The 18,981-nt window shown below is 44.4% G+C and overlaps 1 protein-coding gene across 3 annotated transcripts in view; it reads right to left on the bottom strand.

The window, feature by feature from the left end:
• The window catches only part of SIMC1 (SUMO interacting motifs containing 1), a 614,032-nt gene that overhangs the window by 483,066 nt on the left and 111,985 nt on the right, over window positions 1-18,981 (bottom strand). For all 3 annotated transcript variants that reach the window (XM_069651451.1, XM_069651448.1, XM_069651450.1), the window contains exons 3-4: window positions 7,110-7,345; window positions 6,376-6,445 (exon numbers count right to left, since the gene is read on the bottom strand). In XM_069651451.1, coding sequence (XP_069507552.1) covers window positions 6,376-6,445; window positions 7,110-7,345 — 306 coding nt within the window. The remainder of the gene's footprint in view (window positions 1-6,375; window positions 6,446-7,109; window positions 7,346-18,981) is intronic.

Here is an 18,981-nt window from a genome sequence, read left to right as displayed (position 1 = left end):
TGAACCTTCTTTCTATTCTGGTACCCTTCTCCAGTGGATAGCTGCAAGTTGTTTATTCCGAGCTCGACTTTCTTCCAGGTTGCTATAGACTTCTTTTTGGTCAGACGAGATGGACTGTAAGAGAGAGTACCTTCTATACATCGGAAGATGGGAAAGAAAGGGACAGAAAGATCTTGGGATGCCTACCATAAAGGCAGTAAAATGAAGACATCTTTATAGCTGAATGTGTGACATTGTTGTAAGGGAATTCCGCTGTTGGTAAGAGTCACGCAATTTTTCTGTTCGGAGTTGGTAAAACATCTTAGATATTGTTCCATTGTGCTATTGAGACGTTCCGTTTGTCCGTTGGATTGGGGATGGTAACCAGAGGGAGGGCTCATTCTAGAATGAGTAGATTACACATGGTCTTCCAAAACCTAGAAGTGTATTGCGATCCCCAATCCTCTATGCTAGAAATGGGCAACACATGTAACCTAAATATGTCTCTCAGGAAGACATGCACCATCTTGGGAGCGGTAGTGATACCCTTAAGGGGTGTAAAGGGGGCATCTTTACTATAACTATCCACAGTCACCATGACGACTCAGTACACCTGAGAGCGAGGAAGGTCAACCACAAAGTCTGCAGACAGATGGGTCTAGGGTTGTGAAGGTATTTTGGCTTGCTCCAAAAAGCCTATGGGCTTAGCAGTGGAGTATTTACTTCCGGTACATATAGAACAAGATTGAACATAGTGTTGGATGTCTGGTTTTATTGTTGGCCACCAGAGACAGAGTGATCAGATCTGTATTAGCGGCAATTCTCTGTCCCCAGGTAAGATCTGAAGTTAGAGAGAAGGATTAGGAACAAACAGACAGTCATTAAGAAAAATCAGACCTTCCTTTCTTACAAGCCGGGAGTGAAACCCTGAAGAGAGTGAATGCGTGTTTCTCAAGTTTGCATCCTTCACCTCCTGAAGAAAGAGGACACTACAAACAAAAACTTGTCTTCTTTTAGCATCAGTTATGTTCAAGTTCTCTTTTGAAGAGTGTATCATGACAAAAAGCAGGACTCCGGGATAAACTCTCTGCCGCTGTGTTCTGGCTTCCAGGGATTAAGGTAATAAAGCAGTTACATTGGGCAAAAACAGCAATCCCATCTGGCCTGACCTGCATTATAGCATTCCATCTGCTATTGTACCTTGAGATTGTGATCTGTTCTCATCTCAAAAGGATGCAAGGAACCCTGGAGTAAATGCCTCCATTCCCCACAGGCTTGTATGATGGCTAATAAATCCTTTTCTATTATGGAGTAGTTTACTTCACTGGGGTTTGGAGTCTTTGAACAATAAGCAACTGGGTTTTTCAAATCCGTCCTGCAATTGTTTTAACAGCCCCAACTGCGCCAGCCGAAGCATCCGTCTCCACTATAAAGGGGGGTTGTTGGTTAGGTTGCTTGAGAATGTGAGCAGAACGGAACTTGTTTTTGAGGCTCAGAAAGGTCTGTTCAACCTCTGAGTTCCAACCAAATGGCAAGTCCTTTAAAAATGCAGTGAGAGGAAGGACCAAGTGGGAAGAATTCCTTATGAACTTTCAGAAGTTGGCTAGACCCAGGAACCTCAGAGGTGGGAGAATGCCAATTAAGTATGGAGACAACCTTAGAGTCCATCTCAACTCCTCTGTCTGAAAGAATGAACCCTAGGTACGGTACTGAAAAACCCTCAAACACTTCCCTGGTGTGGCAAACTAGTGATGGGTACAGAGTCATCTTAGTTCTTCAGTGAGATGCTTGTGATGGTGTTTAGGATTAGAAGAAAAGGCTAGGATATCGTCTAAATAGATCATCACCGACAGATCTAGGAGGTCGGTGAACAGACAATCCGTAAATCGTTTGAAAATTGCTGGTGAGTTAATCAGCCCAAACAGCATGACACGGTACTCACAAAGACCATAAGGAGTGCGAAAGGCAATCTTCCACTCGTCGCCAGCTCTTATTCTTAACAAATGGTAGGCACAGCTAAGATCCAACTTGCTAAATACAACCGCTCCCTGAACCACCTCTAATATGTCCTTGATTAAAGGCATGGGTAGCGATCACAGATAGTAACCTTAGGAAGCCATCTGAAATCAATGCAAAGTCCAAGTTCCTTATGGTCCGTCTTTGGTATAAAAAAGCTTTGGCAGAAGACTTAGAGGGGCCAATGAGACCATTCTACACGTGGTTATTGAGGTATTCTCCGAGGGCCTTCTTTTCCGGTATGGTCAATAAATACATGCGTCCAAATGGGATTTTTGAATCGGTTAACACTTCGATGGCACAATCCTCTGGTCTATGTGGAGGTAACTCCTTCGGAACCCTATCCTCAAAGATATTAGAAAACTCTTGATACTGAGGTGGAATGCAGTTGACCCCCACAATTTCATGAGAAGAATAGGTAGCAAGGTTTTGATTCCTATGAGACTAGGGTAGACAACCGGATTTGCAAAACTAGAGTGAAATAACACCGTATTGAGAGACCAGTCAATGAGAGGGTTGTGCAAGCGTAACCAAGGAATACCCAGTTTGATGGGGGGGAAGTGTACTGCTCGAATAACATCAAAGGACGTCCTCATGATGATCAAAGATGGAAACCTGTAAGAGTATCGACATGTGAATGATCGGACCAGAACTCAGTGGACGACAGTCTACTCCCGCTACAGTTTGTTCTTCTGTTCTGGAGAGTAAAGGAATGCCCTCTTTCCTGGCCAAGTGGATATCCAAAACAGTACCGGCAGCTTTGCCATCTACGAAGGGCAAAACCTCATTTCTTTCGTGGTCTCTCCATTGTAGGGTGGTTCTTACGATCATTAAGCAGTTATCCAGTCCATCATCCTTCCACTTGTTAGCACACGTGGGACCTTTAGGAAAACCACGGTTGGTAGTCCGTCCAGGGACCGGGGTCTTCCATTTCCTGGCTTTCGAGGGGGTACCTCAGGACAGTCACGTAAAAGATGCCCCTCTGAAGCACAATATAAACACAGCCCCTTGTCTCTTCTCCTTTTCCTTTCAGTAGGCATCAAAGGTCCCCTGGCAGAGCCTATTTGCATAGGCTCCTCAGATCCTCGAAGATGTAGAGGAGTGCAGCCGTATCACTGTGTGCTGAGTTGAATGAGGAAATCCAGTAGAAGAACAGCAGCCGTGACAAACAACGATATGTGAGTGTAATAGCCAGAACATAAACCACAATCTATGGCATAGACTGGAAGAGACGTTTTGGAGGCGTGTTTTGGGCCTACCAAACTACATATCAATTTCGGCTCTGAGATATGAATTAGCCCTAAACTCAATCTACATGACAGTTGTCTGGAAATCATTATCTACACTACGCAAAATGCTGCTTAGCGACAAAATTCCTGCATATAAAATCTTTAGGAATGAAAACGATGATGCAGTTTCATCCCTTCTAATAACATGGAAGACCAAACTCAACGCAATTATGGTCGATGCAAACATATATGAAGAGCTCATTATGTGTCCCCAACATGCCAAAAAGAAGCTAGCCGCGTGGGATTGGATTTTAACATACAATAACAGGCTAGCCCTCAAATCCACCGTGCCCTCTTCTAAAAGTTTGGTAAAACTGCATCACCAACCAAAATACCTTACAAACTGTCCATCATGCCATCACAGGAAGCAGTTCTTGAGATTTCGTCTGAATGCCTTAAACACAAACGAAATGCTATGGTTACGTAAAAACAAAGAAACCGCAATCAACACTTGTCGGTTCTGCAAATCATCGGAAGTTGAGTCCTCAAAACATCTAGTAACTGCGTGTCCAATGTTGACTGACCAACGCAAACTGCATCTGAATTAATTTAAACCTCAAATGTATGACACTGATGAATGGTGGGATCATGTTGTAGCAGGTCAAAACAAGCTTTCCTGCAGCCCGATTAATTTTCTCGATCCAATTTTGCAACATGCCTCAACTTGAGCTACAAATTTTGTCCAAAGGAAATTGATGATTTGGTTTCTTTTGAGCTTATCGAACTTGGACTGTTTGTTGGGAATTGGGAGGTGGATTGGATTTAATTTAATGTAACTAAAGTTTGATATTGTATATTGAACTGAAGTTTTACAATAAAATAAAAAATAAAAAAATGGCCAGAAAGAGCAGAAGGAATCCAGCAGAAAAGAGAAGAGACCGTGGAGCCGATAAACAGCTGGTGCAGGTAGCACGCTGCAGAAGACAGAACAAGGATAGAGGGTAAAAAAAGGCAGGGTGCGCGTAAGAAGTAACTTACAGCGTTGGACAAAAGTGGTAAGAAAGTTGCAACGCGAAGAGTGGGCAGAGTTACGCTGGTTAAATGCACCAGAGCGCGCAGCTAGTGTAAGCACTAGACCAAAGGGCACACACAGAATGCAAGGGAATAATCAATGGCGGCATCTCCATCTGTCCCAGAGCCTCCAGGAATGCAAATTCATGACACATAATTACTTGCCTTCCTTTACAGGCATTGGGGGCCAGGATGGAGGGGAGTGGGGGGTTTTCTAGGTGCGATTGCTTTACTACAGTGTTGTATAGTGCTTAGTATTGTGTGATATTATTACTTGCCAATAGTCATTGTTCATGTGTTTTCTGGGCCTATAATAAATGTGTTATTTTGATAACTCTCTAACTGTAATCCTTGGTGTTTCACTGTGTGCACTTATTGTGGACCCTGACCCCACTCATTTAGACTTTGCCTCTCTCCATGCTACTTTGATTGGTTTGGCTCTCTGCTCACAATAATTAGGGTGGCCTCCTAAAATTTTTTCCACCAGGCCAGAGTTTAGTAATCCAGTCGAACAGCCAATAAACCTTTTGATATTTGGGTCTCCAAACTTTGTTGCTGCTACAGATGCCCAGACGTGGGTCCCATGCCTGTGGGCCTAGAGACCCAAGCTACTCCTCACTGATGATGCGCAATGAGGCCGAAACATGTCTGGGGATGCTTGTGGTCTCATGCAGAAGGGATGTGACCAAGCAGTTCGGGTGGGACTATACATTTGGGGGTGGGACCAGGCCTGATTTGCATATGGTCTGTCCACTTTTGGAATGGCTCGACAGGCAAAAACGATGGTCTAGAGGGTTGCCCAGAGCAATGCCAGAGGTTAAGATTAAAATATTTTTGATGTGCCGTCCCTTCGTAGATCACATGACTGCCTGTGCACAGGTTCTCTAAAATTACCCCATTTTGCCACTAATCGAGTTCCCACATTTAAAGTATGTTGGGAGAAGACTGGCAGCTGCAATGTATTTTAATTTTAGCTTCACCATTATGCAGCCTTTTTACTTCGTTGGCAGACACTTACTCCTTCAAGACTTCAAGAATTGCAATGTGAAAAAATAAATAAACACAATTTTTTTTAAAAAAAAAGATCTTCAAGGGGACTGCCACATTTTAAACCTTTTACTGGAAACATATTTTGTTTGTGGTCTCTTTGTGTTTGTGCTACAGGGTATGGCAAAAATGGCTGCTCTGCCGTCATAAGTGGGCTCCTCAAAGAGCCCACACAAAGTCACCCGAAGCATTTGTGAAATGCTGGTAAGATGTACCTTACTTTTCATTCTAACCGGGAGCTGCCTGCAGACTATCAGTTGAACTTCATGTATACACTTTTAAACTTTTTACAGTGGTTTGATCATTTCATGGGCATGGTTACAATTTTTAAACTACGTTCTTCTATTTTTAGTTTTAGCCCTTTTAGCCTTTGTAAAGTATCTAAAATAGCCCATGTATTTTTCTAAACTCTGAAAGGTGTGTGCTACCGATTGCGTTTGTGTCTCTTCTGAGACACTTTGCAATGTATATATTACTTGTGTTTACCTCTTAATACCTACCTCCAAAATCGCATAATAGCATAGTTCAGTCAATATAGTGTGTAGAATTACCTCTAATATGCGTTCCTGTGCGACTAACCATATCTTAGTACCACCCATCTCCTCTCACAAGAGGGAGGTTTCGTTGCTCAGTCACACTTATTGTGGGAGTCATGTCTAACCTGGTAATAACCTTGTCTAACACTACAGGCTTTCCAAGCCTTCAACAATCATTGAAAATTCGGCCTAACAATCATGCACTGGCAGATAACTACCTCATCCATCTAAACAGCGGCCGATCATGAAAACGGTAAGGTTCACACATTACAAATGCTGCTCAACATGAAAAAATTACACTCACCTGATAGGAGATTAAAGTGTAGCAAAAGACTTGACAAAAGAGAATTCAACATCAAGAGCTGGTCAATTTGGGTGTACCAGGAAAAGCTGAATGACCAATATGTATACAGAAAAGGAAAATGTGATGTGTTGCTCAGAGATGTGCCTTGAGTAGTGGGTTATACCAGACTAAGGTGCTAAAGAGGATTACCTACCTTTTTCTCCATAACCTTAGTCAGCAGGTCCCAGTCCCAGCTCAATGTGTAGAGTGATGCTGGATGAAACCTGAAATTAGAAATGTTCTTTTTAACCATTAGAATGTATAAGGGCACATTAATGTATTGTTTACCCTTCAATCCAAACTAGTAACCCATAGGCTTTAGACATTTTGGCCCCATTTCCAGATTTAGTACAGTGGGATAGGTCTGTCTGCCTGCCACTCTTCACTTTAAGTGGTTGCCTCCAACCTGAAAGGATTGCTCTTTCTCAATGGCTCAGACTGCATCTATGACCGGAGTTACTCCTGCCATGCAGTGAAGGAGGCATTCTCCATCTCAGACTCCCTCAGATCATGGTCTGTTCCAAACCAGAGGAAGCAGTATCCTTCCTTGATTAGCATCTGAACTCGAAGGGGTGGCTCATTCTCCTCTTACAGTGAAAGATATTACCTCCTCCCATCACCCAGTGTACCTTCTGTCCTACATGGCGGGGGCAGTATCTAGCCTGCTCCTCCCAGGGCTCAATCTGCCAGATCACAAAGGGCTTGTTCTTTCTTGCATTCACATGCCAAAGCTTAATCTTGCCCACACTGGAAAGGCTGCCTCAGTTCCCTCCAATTTAAAGTGCACTTAGGTAAACCATCTGGACTTCTAACACACAAGGCAGCATTTGGTAAAATGCATCAGCCTAGAATGGGGGTGGGGTGTGGAGGGTCAAGTCATCTACCTACTGTTGAATTTTCATCAGCACATCGTATGCCTCCATGAGCATGTCCATGTCTATGTCCTTGCTGGACAGCAGAATCTTCCGGACAACATGCGACACATATTCCTTTGGGGGGTAATGCTGGGGAGTCACAAAATCCATAAGGAACTGCAGCGTGCCTTGAGAGAATTCTTCCTCTATAGTGGTAGCCACCATGTTCAGCCGCCGGTCAGAGATGGGTACAGGCGGCCGCTGACGGTTCTGCACAAGAGGAGTTAGAAGGGGTTAGTGTCACCACCGAAAAAGAGCACAGCACAAGAACTGCTTGTCAAAGACACAAAATGATCTGGAATAGCAAGTGACACTATAGCACACCTTGTTATAAAACATGCACAGACCTGAGAAACATATGCTGCTACTGCTGAGCGTATGACCACTCTAGAGTGCCCGTTCCTTCTGACAAAGATCAGCCGTACCATCAGTGCGTAGCAGATTAGGAGGACCAATAACATTGGAAATAAGAAGGTTAAAAGCAAATGGCATGCTCAGATATCTACAGAGCAAGAGGAAGCTTCTTAAGGGGGAGACAATGAGTATTACAGATTAGATGGGAATTGTATTCCCATTACATAAGTAATGTGCAGATCATGCTGTTGAATGATGTTAAACAAAATCAATAAGAAAACACTAAAATCCTCTGCAATGTTTAATTGAGACCGCTTCCTGTTTATACACTACTCAAGGTTACTCAAGCAGCTAGCAATTGATAGTTTGCAATTTTAATTGCATGTCCAATAAAAGTACTTTTTTGTTCCAATATTATGTACACTTTACAGTGACAATACAGAGACAGGTAAACAATGTAAAAGTATGGATATAACTTCATCATGCAACTCCCTGAACCAGGAAAGAAGGACTATGAATACTCCACTATTATCCCGTCTCTCCTTAAATACAGACTTAAATCTGAGATGAATGCTTGCAGGGAGGCTGGAACATACAGTGCCATGGAGAACAGTTAATCATGCACAAACTGGATTTATCAGGGGCATTGTTAGGAATATGTTGCTTCATAACGCAATACTGCAGGGACCACCAGCAGATTCAACGTATATTGGACAAACATTGGTATCTGTTGAAACTTGACGACCACATCACCGAAGTTATAGAGGAGAGACCTCGTATGATCTTTAAGAGAGCTGGAACTCTCAAGACCATGCTTAGCCCATCACTACTACCAGATATGGAGCAAATGAACCGTACGACCTGGCTATCCAGCAACTCAAGTGGATTCAGAAAATGTGGCATGTGCACGCAATGAAAATATGCCTATCAACAGACGACTGAATTTACAGATATACATGGCAAACAATGGGTAATCCGCCAAGGGATCAACTGCAGGACTAAATTTGTCGTCTATTGTATTATTTGTGTCTGTAATAAGATTTATATTGGCAGCACCAAAAGTGAACTAAGAGTACGCATTCAGGAACACCTGACAAAAATTGGCAGTCAAGATAATTCCTTGCCCTTAACAGAACACTGGCAAAGCTGTCATCAGATGCACAATAAAGCAAACATTAGATTTATAGGCTTCAAGCAAGTCACACTGAGCAAACGAGGAGGAGATAGACTGAAGGCTTTGAGGCAGTCAGAAGCACGCACTATATGCTATTTTAATTCCACTGTCACTGGTCTCAACAATGATAAGGAGATGGCGTCATTCCTATAGAATGTATATATCTTTGTCAATGCACAAATGACTGGTTAAATGTTTCCACCTATTACAACTTATATACTGATGAAATGCATGCACATTCTGTGCAGTTAACATGTACCTCTTTGTGATTTTTGTGGAATACCTAGTAACCTATGGGCACCGGCCACCTACAGGGATATTGTGTAGGGTTGGGCTATTTTCCAGCCTAACATTACAACTGATGTGGGGTTCAGCACACAAACATTAATTGGACTTTCAGTAACTTGGTTGTCACCAACACATTGACGTTACATAGCACTCATGGGATCTAATTTATAACAGAAGTAATTAATCTGAGGTGATTTCCGAGCCGTAATTCAGGCTAATTGCCAATTTAATACTTATGATGATGGGGGTCGTGGTGGCAGCCCCTCATAAATATTGTGCAAACAGAGCTCCGCAAGCACAGTGGTATAGCGCAAGGCTGTCTCTTATCTGACCGGCACTTTAACTTTCCATCATGGCGGCATTAGTGGCCGCTTTATTCTTCGGCGCCGGCTGCGTTGCCTATTGAGCAGCCGACGCTGACACCAGAGAGGCTCCCATGGCAACGAGTAGACGCGTTGCCATGGCTTTTCGAACGCTATTTTAACTTAATTCAAAATGGCGCCGGCTGCCTTTGCCTATTGAGCAGCCGACGCGAGTGTAACCGGAGGGGTAAAGTAAGTCAACTACCAGTTCTTACTTTCCTAATACGAACGTTCTCAATACAATGCGCTAGCAATCACTGAGCACTAATATGGCCTTTCTTCTTAGCCGTTCTCATTTGGCACACTTTAGTAAGCGTTTTATTTGTAAAGGATCTGGGCAGGAATGCCTTGTTTATCTGGCATCACAAGCGCATTCAAAAGACACGCCAGCACTTATTATATATTTTTGCAATAATTTTACATTATTTACTTCGCACACACGTAGATGCGAGTAGTTGTATCTGGTACACAATTTGTATTTCGAGCGCAATCTAAAGATACGTCAGCACGTATTGTATTTTATTTCCACAATAATCTTACACTATATATTTCGCACATTCTCAGAGAGTATTTATATTGATAAGGATTGGGGCAGGAATGCCATGACTACCGGAACATAATTAGCAGTTACCCCACAAAGAGAGGATACGTTGACCAGGACCGGTATAGGTTCCTACTCCACAATTGTTATAGGTTTCCTCACTATTACTATGAGTGACCAATTGTTAATTATATTGTTTGACTAACTTGGGGTTATTTTAACTCTTTAATTGTAGACTCTCTGTCTTTGGGATTTGTCCCTATTATTGCATATCGGACAACATTCATAAGGACTAGCACACTAAATTTGGGTAAGCAGATTTTTAAAATGTGCTTTTCAGGCCTTCTATCAGGAGGAAAAGATTTTCCTATTTTTGTTATGACCGAACTAATGGGTATTTTTCTATCTTCTTTCCCCCTACTTGTTTGCTTTCCAATATTCCTGTTTCTTTATTTGTTTTGATTTGATTGATATACTGACATTTTTTGCTTGATTGTGTATGTCGATTTTATGGCATTATTTTGATGTTTCTCTGAACCCATTCTATCCTCCCCTTCACCAACCCCTGTTTCTCTGTCTAAATTATTGGCACACATGTTTTTGCAAATTACATTTTTTACATGGTATATGTGACATTGAATTGTTGTATGAATGGTAATACTCCAATACAATATTATGTTTGTCTGAACCAACGTAGCCCTGATTTGATAAAGGCTTTGTGTGAGCCGAAACGCGTTATCTAGTGGAGGGTTAATGTCTATACACATAGCTACGACTGATACAGCCCATGCTATTAAACAATTTTTTCCATTGGCGCTGAATATGGAGGATCACCAGAAAGTCCCAGTCAGTGCGAGTGTGACACCAAAGCGACAGCAAACACAAGGATGAAAAGAAAAAAAAAAAAAAGACTCTGGGTTTTAGAAACATGAAGTGGTCTCACCCGCTAGTCCCTGGGGATCTGTCATCCAGGGGTTTTCGGGGAGTGGAAATAGGATATCGGTGGTTGAGACGCGGTTTATCCCCTTCCCTTTAACACCTTTTTCCCCATCCTACCACGAAGAATACCTGGGAACTCAAACCCGCCCCTTTCCCGACACAAACACTTTCTCACGGACAGCCCATCATGAGCGACAGACTAACAGCAGAGCTGTATACCTGACTTGTCCAAACATCGTCAGGCAAGGTCAGGCAATTAGGATCATTACACACACTTGACTTCCATCACTTTTCCCCGCACAGATAAAAGGCGGAGCAGGAAAGCAGACTCTGAGCGAGACAAAACACACGAGGAGACACCATTTCCAAGATGGCAGTTTAATACAAGGAGACAGACGGCGAGACCATAGAGGGTCACAAGGAGGGAACTACCCTTGGACTCTAAAGACCGTTACTTTTGTGAACCTTGGAACGTAAGAAACTGAAAACCAGGAACGAAGGCTGAGCAAACCTGTGCAGTGTGTCAGAGGTACCAGGGTTCTCCCACGACGACAACTCAAGCGGGGAGGAGTGATTGCCACTGTTATACTGTCCTTGGCTCCTACAACAAAGCAGCGTCAGAAAAGACAGCAAAGATGTCAGTCGGAGAGACTGATACCAAACCAGCTTGTGTTTTCAATCAAGGTTGCAAGCAGCAACTTTGTATAAAGGGAACTGTGTGAAAGGCGTTGGCGATTAGCGACGCAAATATAATTGGAAACTAAACATGAGTAATTGTACATTGGGAGGTCAAACCAAGATACCATCTACAGAGTGGTCCAGCGCCATGTGGGCGCTCATTCAAAAGTCTCTGTTTGGTATCCAACTGATGCCGAGTGTAAGAAAAGGAAGATTGAGATTGAGTCTTCGATAGTTCGAAGTACATCACCATTTGTTCAAGCCCAGCTGAGGGAAGACTAATTTAGCAGGATCTAAGCCTGGCAGTGGGGGATCCAACCTGAACATTTTGAGTTAAACGTTTTTTGCCTTGAAAGGATCTGAGCCTGGCGGAAGGGGATCCAGGGTGAACACTCGAACCGTGTACATGTGAAATACTAAAGGGGAAATAACGTTTACTTATTGTGTTGTGCACCAGACCCTCTGAGTCAAGAGACTTGCAAGAAGTAAAGAGGCTTGAACACAGAAGGTCTTGAACTGTGGAAACTGAGCTGAACCCTCGTGCCGCAGAAGCCATAGTGTGTGCTTTGCTCGAGTGACACGCCTTGCCCCGTGCTGAAAACGTAGCGAAGTGAGGCTGAGCATCCAGCAGACATACCATTTTGTGAACACTTTTCTTTTTCGTGAACATTACCCCAGATTATTTGTAAATTAGTGGTAAAGATTGCCAATAGTTTTTTTAGTATAGGCCCCTTTTGATTTGACAAGACTCCACTAGAACTGCATTATTATTATTATTATTATTATTATTATTATTATTATTTGATGGTCGTAGCTTTCTCCCATCTGTAGATTTAGGTTTAGATAGTCGTTTATCACACTGTTGGGAATGTTTATAATAAACACCCTCGAACTGTGGTCAGTTGTGTCTGTCTTACAATTGCCACCATGTGTTCCTTACAGGGTCCAGCAAGTCCGTTATAGTCAGCAAGCAACTAGCATGCCAGTTACAGAACTACAACTCTTCTGAGCTACAGGAATATGATCTTGGTGATACAGGACTCGGAACAAGTCAGGCCCACCAGTTTATAGGGGGCAGTGCAGTTGCCAAAGTGTACCAAAAGAAGTAGTGGAACTATATTACCTACTGGCCTGCCACCTCTACTCCCAAATGCCATTGCATCACACAATACAAACCCCCAAAACACATGGGCCTGCTGTTTAAGGGAATGTTCAGTGAGGTGCACTGAAGTGCAAGTTTCAACTTCTTCCTGCCCTTTTATTTTAAAAACAGAGCCATTCTAGAATGGTTTGCTTTTAAAATAAAAGTAGAGGAACAGTAAAACGTAACTTTAAAAAAAGTCGAGGAGCATCGCTGCCGCCGACCACTGAGGGAGAGTCAAAGCCAACACCTCAGGGCTACTGAAACAGTCCACCCCACTTTTCAAAAGCTCTAAAGAAAGATCTGGAGGGCATTACAGTCCCAGGAAGGGGGGGAACGGGTGGAAGATCAACATTAGTACAGCATGTAGATGAATTGTAGGTCACATCGCCTTCATATAAAGCATGGAAACAAGACACTTTAGTACTGTTAGCCACTCTAGCAGAAAAGGTTAACAAAGCTTCCAAATCAAAATTGCAGCAGATTAAGGAGAAAGCACATTGCCTGAAACATGGCGTGTTGGCAGGATGTAGAAACCTTACATAATTTAGGATTTAAACAATTTTGAATTTACTGAAACCAGTGACTATCAGTGAAATTATAACATTTTATGGACAACTGGGCATTGGCACCACTGAATATTGGGCTAAACACTGATACTAAAGCCATTACAAGAGATGACCCATTAAAACACTCAAGAACCTTTTAATCTGTACTAAAGAAGCAGAAAGGGCATACAATGAGTTAAAGAAAGCATAAGCAAGCTCGCCTTCTCTAGGCTTTTTTTAAAAACGTATTTTATTGGCATTTGTATTGGATGCATACAAATACAAGAACATTAACTAAAACAATAAACAAACAACAGTCTTCATGCAAAACAGTTCCTCTTACTTAGGTGGGCATGGCTGCAAATAGGGGTTCCGATATCACAGGAAGTGGGAGGGATCTCGGTCAAGAAGATCACCATATCCAGGCGAGTGCGAGGGATCAGTTATGGCAAAGTGGTGGGGTTTATCAGGGGGGGTTTATGGTCTGCACTGAAGTGTAGATCTCTCAGGAGGGCCTTCAAAGAGTGCCACTCGCAATGTCTCCGCTAGAGAGGATTCCATCTTGCCAGGCTCTGGTTTCGGCTGCAGTCCATCTCTCTAGTTCTTTCATCCAGCGTTCATGTCTAGGGCCCCATGGTGTCTTCCATGCCATGGCTATAGTTCTCTTTGCAAGGATACATGCAATGTCCATCAACTTAACAACATGCTTGCATTTGTTTGGTCTGGGGTAGACCCCTAATAAGCATTCCCCGGGTGTCCATTCATATCTGCTTATCCCGGCATCTGTGCAGGTCTGTTTAACTTTGGACCACAGCGCCATTGTCCTGGTACAAGTCCAGAACATGTGGATCAGATCAGCTTTGTCGTTCCCACACCATGGGCAAGCCGGGGAGCCTTGTTTGTTGAAGGAGGCCACCCTGTGTGGGGTCATAAGTCCGATATAGGACGTTTAGTTGTATCTGACCGAATCTGGAGTTTCGACACCTTCTTGGGATATAGTAACGTTCTTTCCCATTCCTTGTCTGTAAGCATATTTTCGAGGTCCGTTTCCCATTTCGCCTTCAGTGTCACTTTTGGGGTTGGGTTTGTCGATGAGCCTCTTATAGAGTCGAGAGACCAGTTTCCAGCCATCCGCGAGGTCGTGCATCTCCTGTAACAGTGGGTCTGGGGTGGGTTCCTCCGGCCAGCTGCACCAGATCTTCTTGGCGGTTTGTTTGAGCCGGTGATACCAGAGAAACTGGCCGCTTGTTAGCCCTTCATTAGCCTGCAGTGACTCAAAATCCCTGAATTCGCCCTCCTCAAACATATCCCCCCCCCCCCCCCCATGTGTAAATTCCGGAGCCCTCCCACCTCCTAGCTGTGGAGAGATCCGATTCTGTTCTGCACACGTCAACCAGAATGGGGTTGTCTGGAGAGTAAGGGTGTTTCACCTGCCTGATGTAGCAGGTTCTGGTCCAAATCTGCCTACCAAGTTCGTCGATCAGGGGGGCATCTGGGGATTGTCGTAGAGGGTTCCAAAGAGTTTCCTTGGGGAATATTCTGGAGGGAGATTGTCGCAATAGTCCCAGCTCGGCTGATGGATCGTCTGAGAGCCACTTCGTCACGTGGCTAAGCTGTGCCTCAAGATAATACAACTGAAGGTCTGGGAGTTGTATTCCCCCTTCCTTGTATGGGAGGGATAGGGTAGCCAAAGTAAATTTATGCCTGGTAGGTCCCCATAGGAAGTCCTTGATAAGTGCCTCCAATTTGTTAAAGAAGGGCGGTCTGACGTAGTGGCATATGTTGACGAAGAAATACAGAAATCGGGGGAGGATTATCATCTTAACGATTGCTGCTCTGCCTACCATTGCAAGTGGGAGTCTAGACCAAAATTTCATGGATCTGCGAAGGCTGGTTATTGCCACTTCCGTGTTGTGCTCGTGTGTGAGCATCGGGGTGTGGCTCACATTAATTCCTAGGTACCGAAACGTGTCAAGTTGCCACTTTATCCCAATGTCCGGGAGATCAGTTTCTTCTGGGCCTCTCAGGCTAGCCAAGGGAAAGGCAGAGGATTTCAGTCTACTGAATTTGATCCCAGAGTATTTCGCATAGTTGTCTAGTACATCCAATGTGATTGGTGCATTGACCTGGGGATCTTTCAAGTATAAAAGGACATTGTCCGCGTATAGGGATATTATGTTATGTTCGTTGCCCACTTTGATGCCAGCGTCAAAGAACTGTTTGCTAAAATATAAGGCAATCGGCTCCAGGCCCAATATGTATAGCATGGGCGACAGTGGGCACCCTTGTCTGGTGCCCCTTTCTATTTTCCAGGATTCAGACACTGTTCTGCCGGTTTTAACTCTTGTCACAGGAGAATTATAGAGTACTGTGATCCATCTGACTAAGCTCTCGCCAAACCCGAACCCTCTCAGCACCTCGACGAGCCACTCCCAGAAGATAGAATCAAAGGCCTTGATGGCATCGAATGATAGTACTGCTAGGTCTTCTTCATTCTCATAGGTTTCGGCCATAATGTGTTGAAGCCTTCTCAGGTTGGCTGTGGTATTACGTCCTGGAGCAATACCATTCTGGTCTTCGTGGATTAGGGACCCTACCACCCTAGCGAGTCTGCTGGCCAGAACAGTGGTGAGAATCTTGCTGTCATAATTTAACATGGCCAGAGGGCGATAAGAGTCAGTCAGTGGGTGGTTTGTTTGGTTTGAGCATGGGACTAATTATTGTCTCTTTCATAGTGTTAGGTAAAACCCCGTTTTCGTAGGCCTCTAGGTAGACCTCGTGGAGGATTGGGGGTGAGGGTGGATTCGTATGTTTTGTAAAATTCAGACGGGAGGCCGTCACTTCCGGGAGCCTTACAGGTGGCCAGCGATCTGATTGCTCCCGTCACGTCTTCTGCTGTTATTTCCATCTCCAGTGCCGCTCTCCGTTCGCTGGATATTTTGGGGAGGCCTATCTCATCCAGTGTTTCTTTAATTTCATCTGACTATTTGTGTGTCATGGGAGTACAATCTGGAGTAGAATTTGGCCAACGCTTCATTAATTTCTAATTGTGTCTTGTGACGTATCCCGTTTTCGTCCAGTATCTCCGTTGGGAGGTGCCTGGGGCGTTCACGCTTACACAGCCAGGCCAGCAGTCTGCCGGGTTTGTCGGACTCCTTGCGAGACCTGGTAGTGTATGTTGCGAAGTCAAACTTCTCTAATCTGTCCCAGGAAGATTGGCATTTCTCGCGGGCTTCCTTCAACTTCATTTTGACCTCTGGAGTAATGGCTGAGGTGGATTCTAGACGGGAGATCTTTTCCTCTTGTGCTTCGAGTTCAGTCCTCAATTGCCTGCGAGTGCCTCCAGCTTTTGATATTATTTCTCCTCTAGCCACTGTTAGGGAGAATTCTCTGTTTAGGCTGAATTTCCTAACCTAGTGAGTCCCGCAGCAGCTTTGCTGGATTTCTGGAGTTTGTTTTTCCCATCCTGCCAAGAGAGAGACTCTTTTTCACCCACTCTTGAACATGATTTGTGGCATTTCTTTGAATGTTAATGTGTTCTATGGGCTATGGGGTCTTTTACTCCGTAGGGTCTCATGTGTTTTGCCATCTGTGTTAAACAGCACCCTCCGTGCCGTAACACTGGGGTGTCCTAGGTGACCCCCATCATAGACTCCATACCCTGGCACTGACTACTGTCTCCCAGGGCATGTAAAGTCACCATTGGCTTTACTAGACCTAAATTTACTAACAGAACCAGCACAAACCATCCTATTGTGGACTTACTGGTAGGGGTAATTCGATTACCCCTGGGTCTGTTGTTCGAGGGGGCACTGTCCCGTCCCCCCTCGTCGAGTTTTGGCTGGTGGCAGTGGATACTACTTTTTATATTCGACCGCAAATATATTCCTATGGGATTTTCCCATTGGTCGAGGCTAATACTTTTTCTATGTAGCCTCGGTCATACCGCCGGTTTATTAAATTAAAATGAATTCACCGGTTGGTATTTTCTGCAAGAACTCGGTTTTTAAAATGGCGTATGTGTTCGCCTCTGTAACTCCAAACCAAAGGTTGAGCCCTTTGTTCCACTTTTGGCGGGCTTCAGCACAGAAGCCCTCCAGAGTGGTGCCATTCTGTTGTGGTACCACAGAGTGTGGGAGGGGGTTTAGGCACCCTGGACTGAGTTGCCTTGCCAACTCAAGTCGCACTCTGGTGTGATTGGCCCAAGTGGTGAGCCGCCCCGCTCACCACTTAGCATGTTTGATTGACAGCTAGGCTGAATGAATGGGGGTTTTCTGCATAAAAGCAGGGCTTTGGGGACTGGAACTTCAGAAGTCGCCACAGGACCTAAGAATCCGACGAGGGAGAAGCTGAGCCGACCTGCAACGACAACACCACCGGTGGAGCCCTGCTGAATCGACTCACCACTTCCCAACGACAGAGGAGATCTCTCTGCTGGAGAGTCTTCTTCCCTTTGACTGGTGGGAACAACCGGTCCCTTGCTTTTTCTTTGCTTCCAGGACGTCTAGTGGTCGAATTGCCCGTGCTGAGCACCCCGGCAACCAGATAGCCACTAACCACTGTACTGCGACCAAAAGGTGGTGCCTTGTGACTGAGCACTCCACGGCTGGTCTCTTCCTTGGTGGTGCAACGATCTTCAACTTTCCTCTACGACGAGATCATCTCTTCTTCTGGCAAAGCCCCGACTTGCATCCACCACCAGGAACAACTGCCCCCGCCGGAGCGGTCTCTTCACTTTCGAGGTACTGTGTCCGCCTGGCTTCCCTTGTGACGGTTAGCGTGAGGTGTCTTAAATCCTTACCTTTCCACTGGGACGCCTCCAGACCTTAACTTTTGTTCTAAAACTGGTCGAACCTTTCTGTGACATTTTGCTACAAAGACTTGAAGTGCATTTCCACTGTGATATTTATGGGACATACCGCCTTGCCTCTCCGAGTGGGCCTGGCCTCTGAACTTTGTGATCTACAGTAGACCCTGCCTTGCTTGCCTTGCATTTGCTTCGTAAAAGTGTTGGTACTGGGTTGGTTTCATACCCTGCCTTTTTCTCTCCCTTTCTAACGAATACTAGAGTGCCATCTAGGTTAAGCACTCACCTCTGTCTGCAAATAAGTGGTGTCTTTGAACCTAGACAAGTCGAAATATTGTTATGGGATTGATATATACTTATAGTAACTGTGATTGAAGTTGTTTGCCATATTAGTGCCAGTGTGTTTTTCATAGATGTGTTTTTAAATAAATAATTATATTTCTTTACACCCAAGCTCTGATCCGTGTCTGCTTGTTCTACTGTGTAAATTGCCCTATCTTGTATACTCCATATACTGCCTAACTCGTCTTGAGAGAAGTCTGACTGCTCAGCCACAGCTACCAGGTAAATCTGGGTGGTGCAGACTGCTACCAATTGGGTTTACTGCAAACTCCTGTAGTCTTAAACTTTTTGCAGTGGTCCCAGAGGGAACTGCACAGGTTTCTGCCTAACAGCCACCACCTTCATGGCTTCCCACAATGTGCTCCAGGTAGATACTTAGCCTTTATTAATGTCAATGTGTTCTTCTAGTTTTTCAGCGAGGTCCTCTCTGAACTCCGGGTCGGCGAGGGCCGCAGTAGGCATCCTCCACATGGGGAATGGTGGTCTAGGCCCCGTTAATTGCCATTGCATGATCAGTGGGGAGTGGTCTGAGATTGATCTTCCTAAATATGCCGTGGTTTCTGCCAATGGTATTTGTTCTCTGTCGATGAACAGATAGTCGATTCTCGTGTGGATCTTAAGCGGGGCTGAATAGTAAGAATAGATCTTTTCAGCAGGATGCTGTTCCCTCCA

This window comes from Ambystoma mexicanum, chromosome 3p, assembly GCF_040938575.1.
Source record: "Ambystoma mexicanum isolate Mex_15411 chromosome 3p, UKY_AmexF1_1, whole genome shotgun sequence".
Taxonomy (NCBI): Eukaryota; Metazoa; Chordata; class Amphibia; order Caudata; family Ambystomatidae; genus Ambystoma; species Ambystoma mexicanum.
The sequence above is the reverse complement of the archived record's forward strand: the minus strand, read 5'-3'. Positions and strand labels throughout refer to the sequence as shown.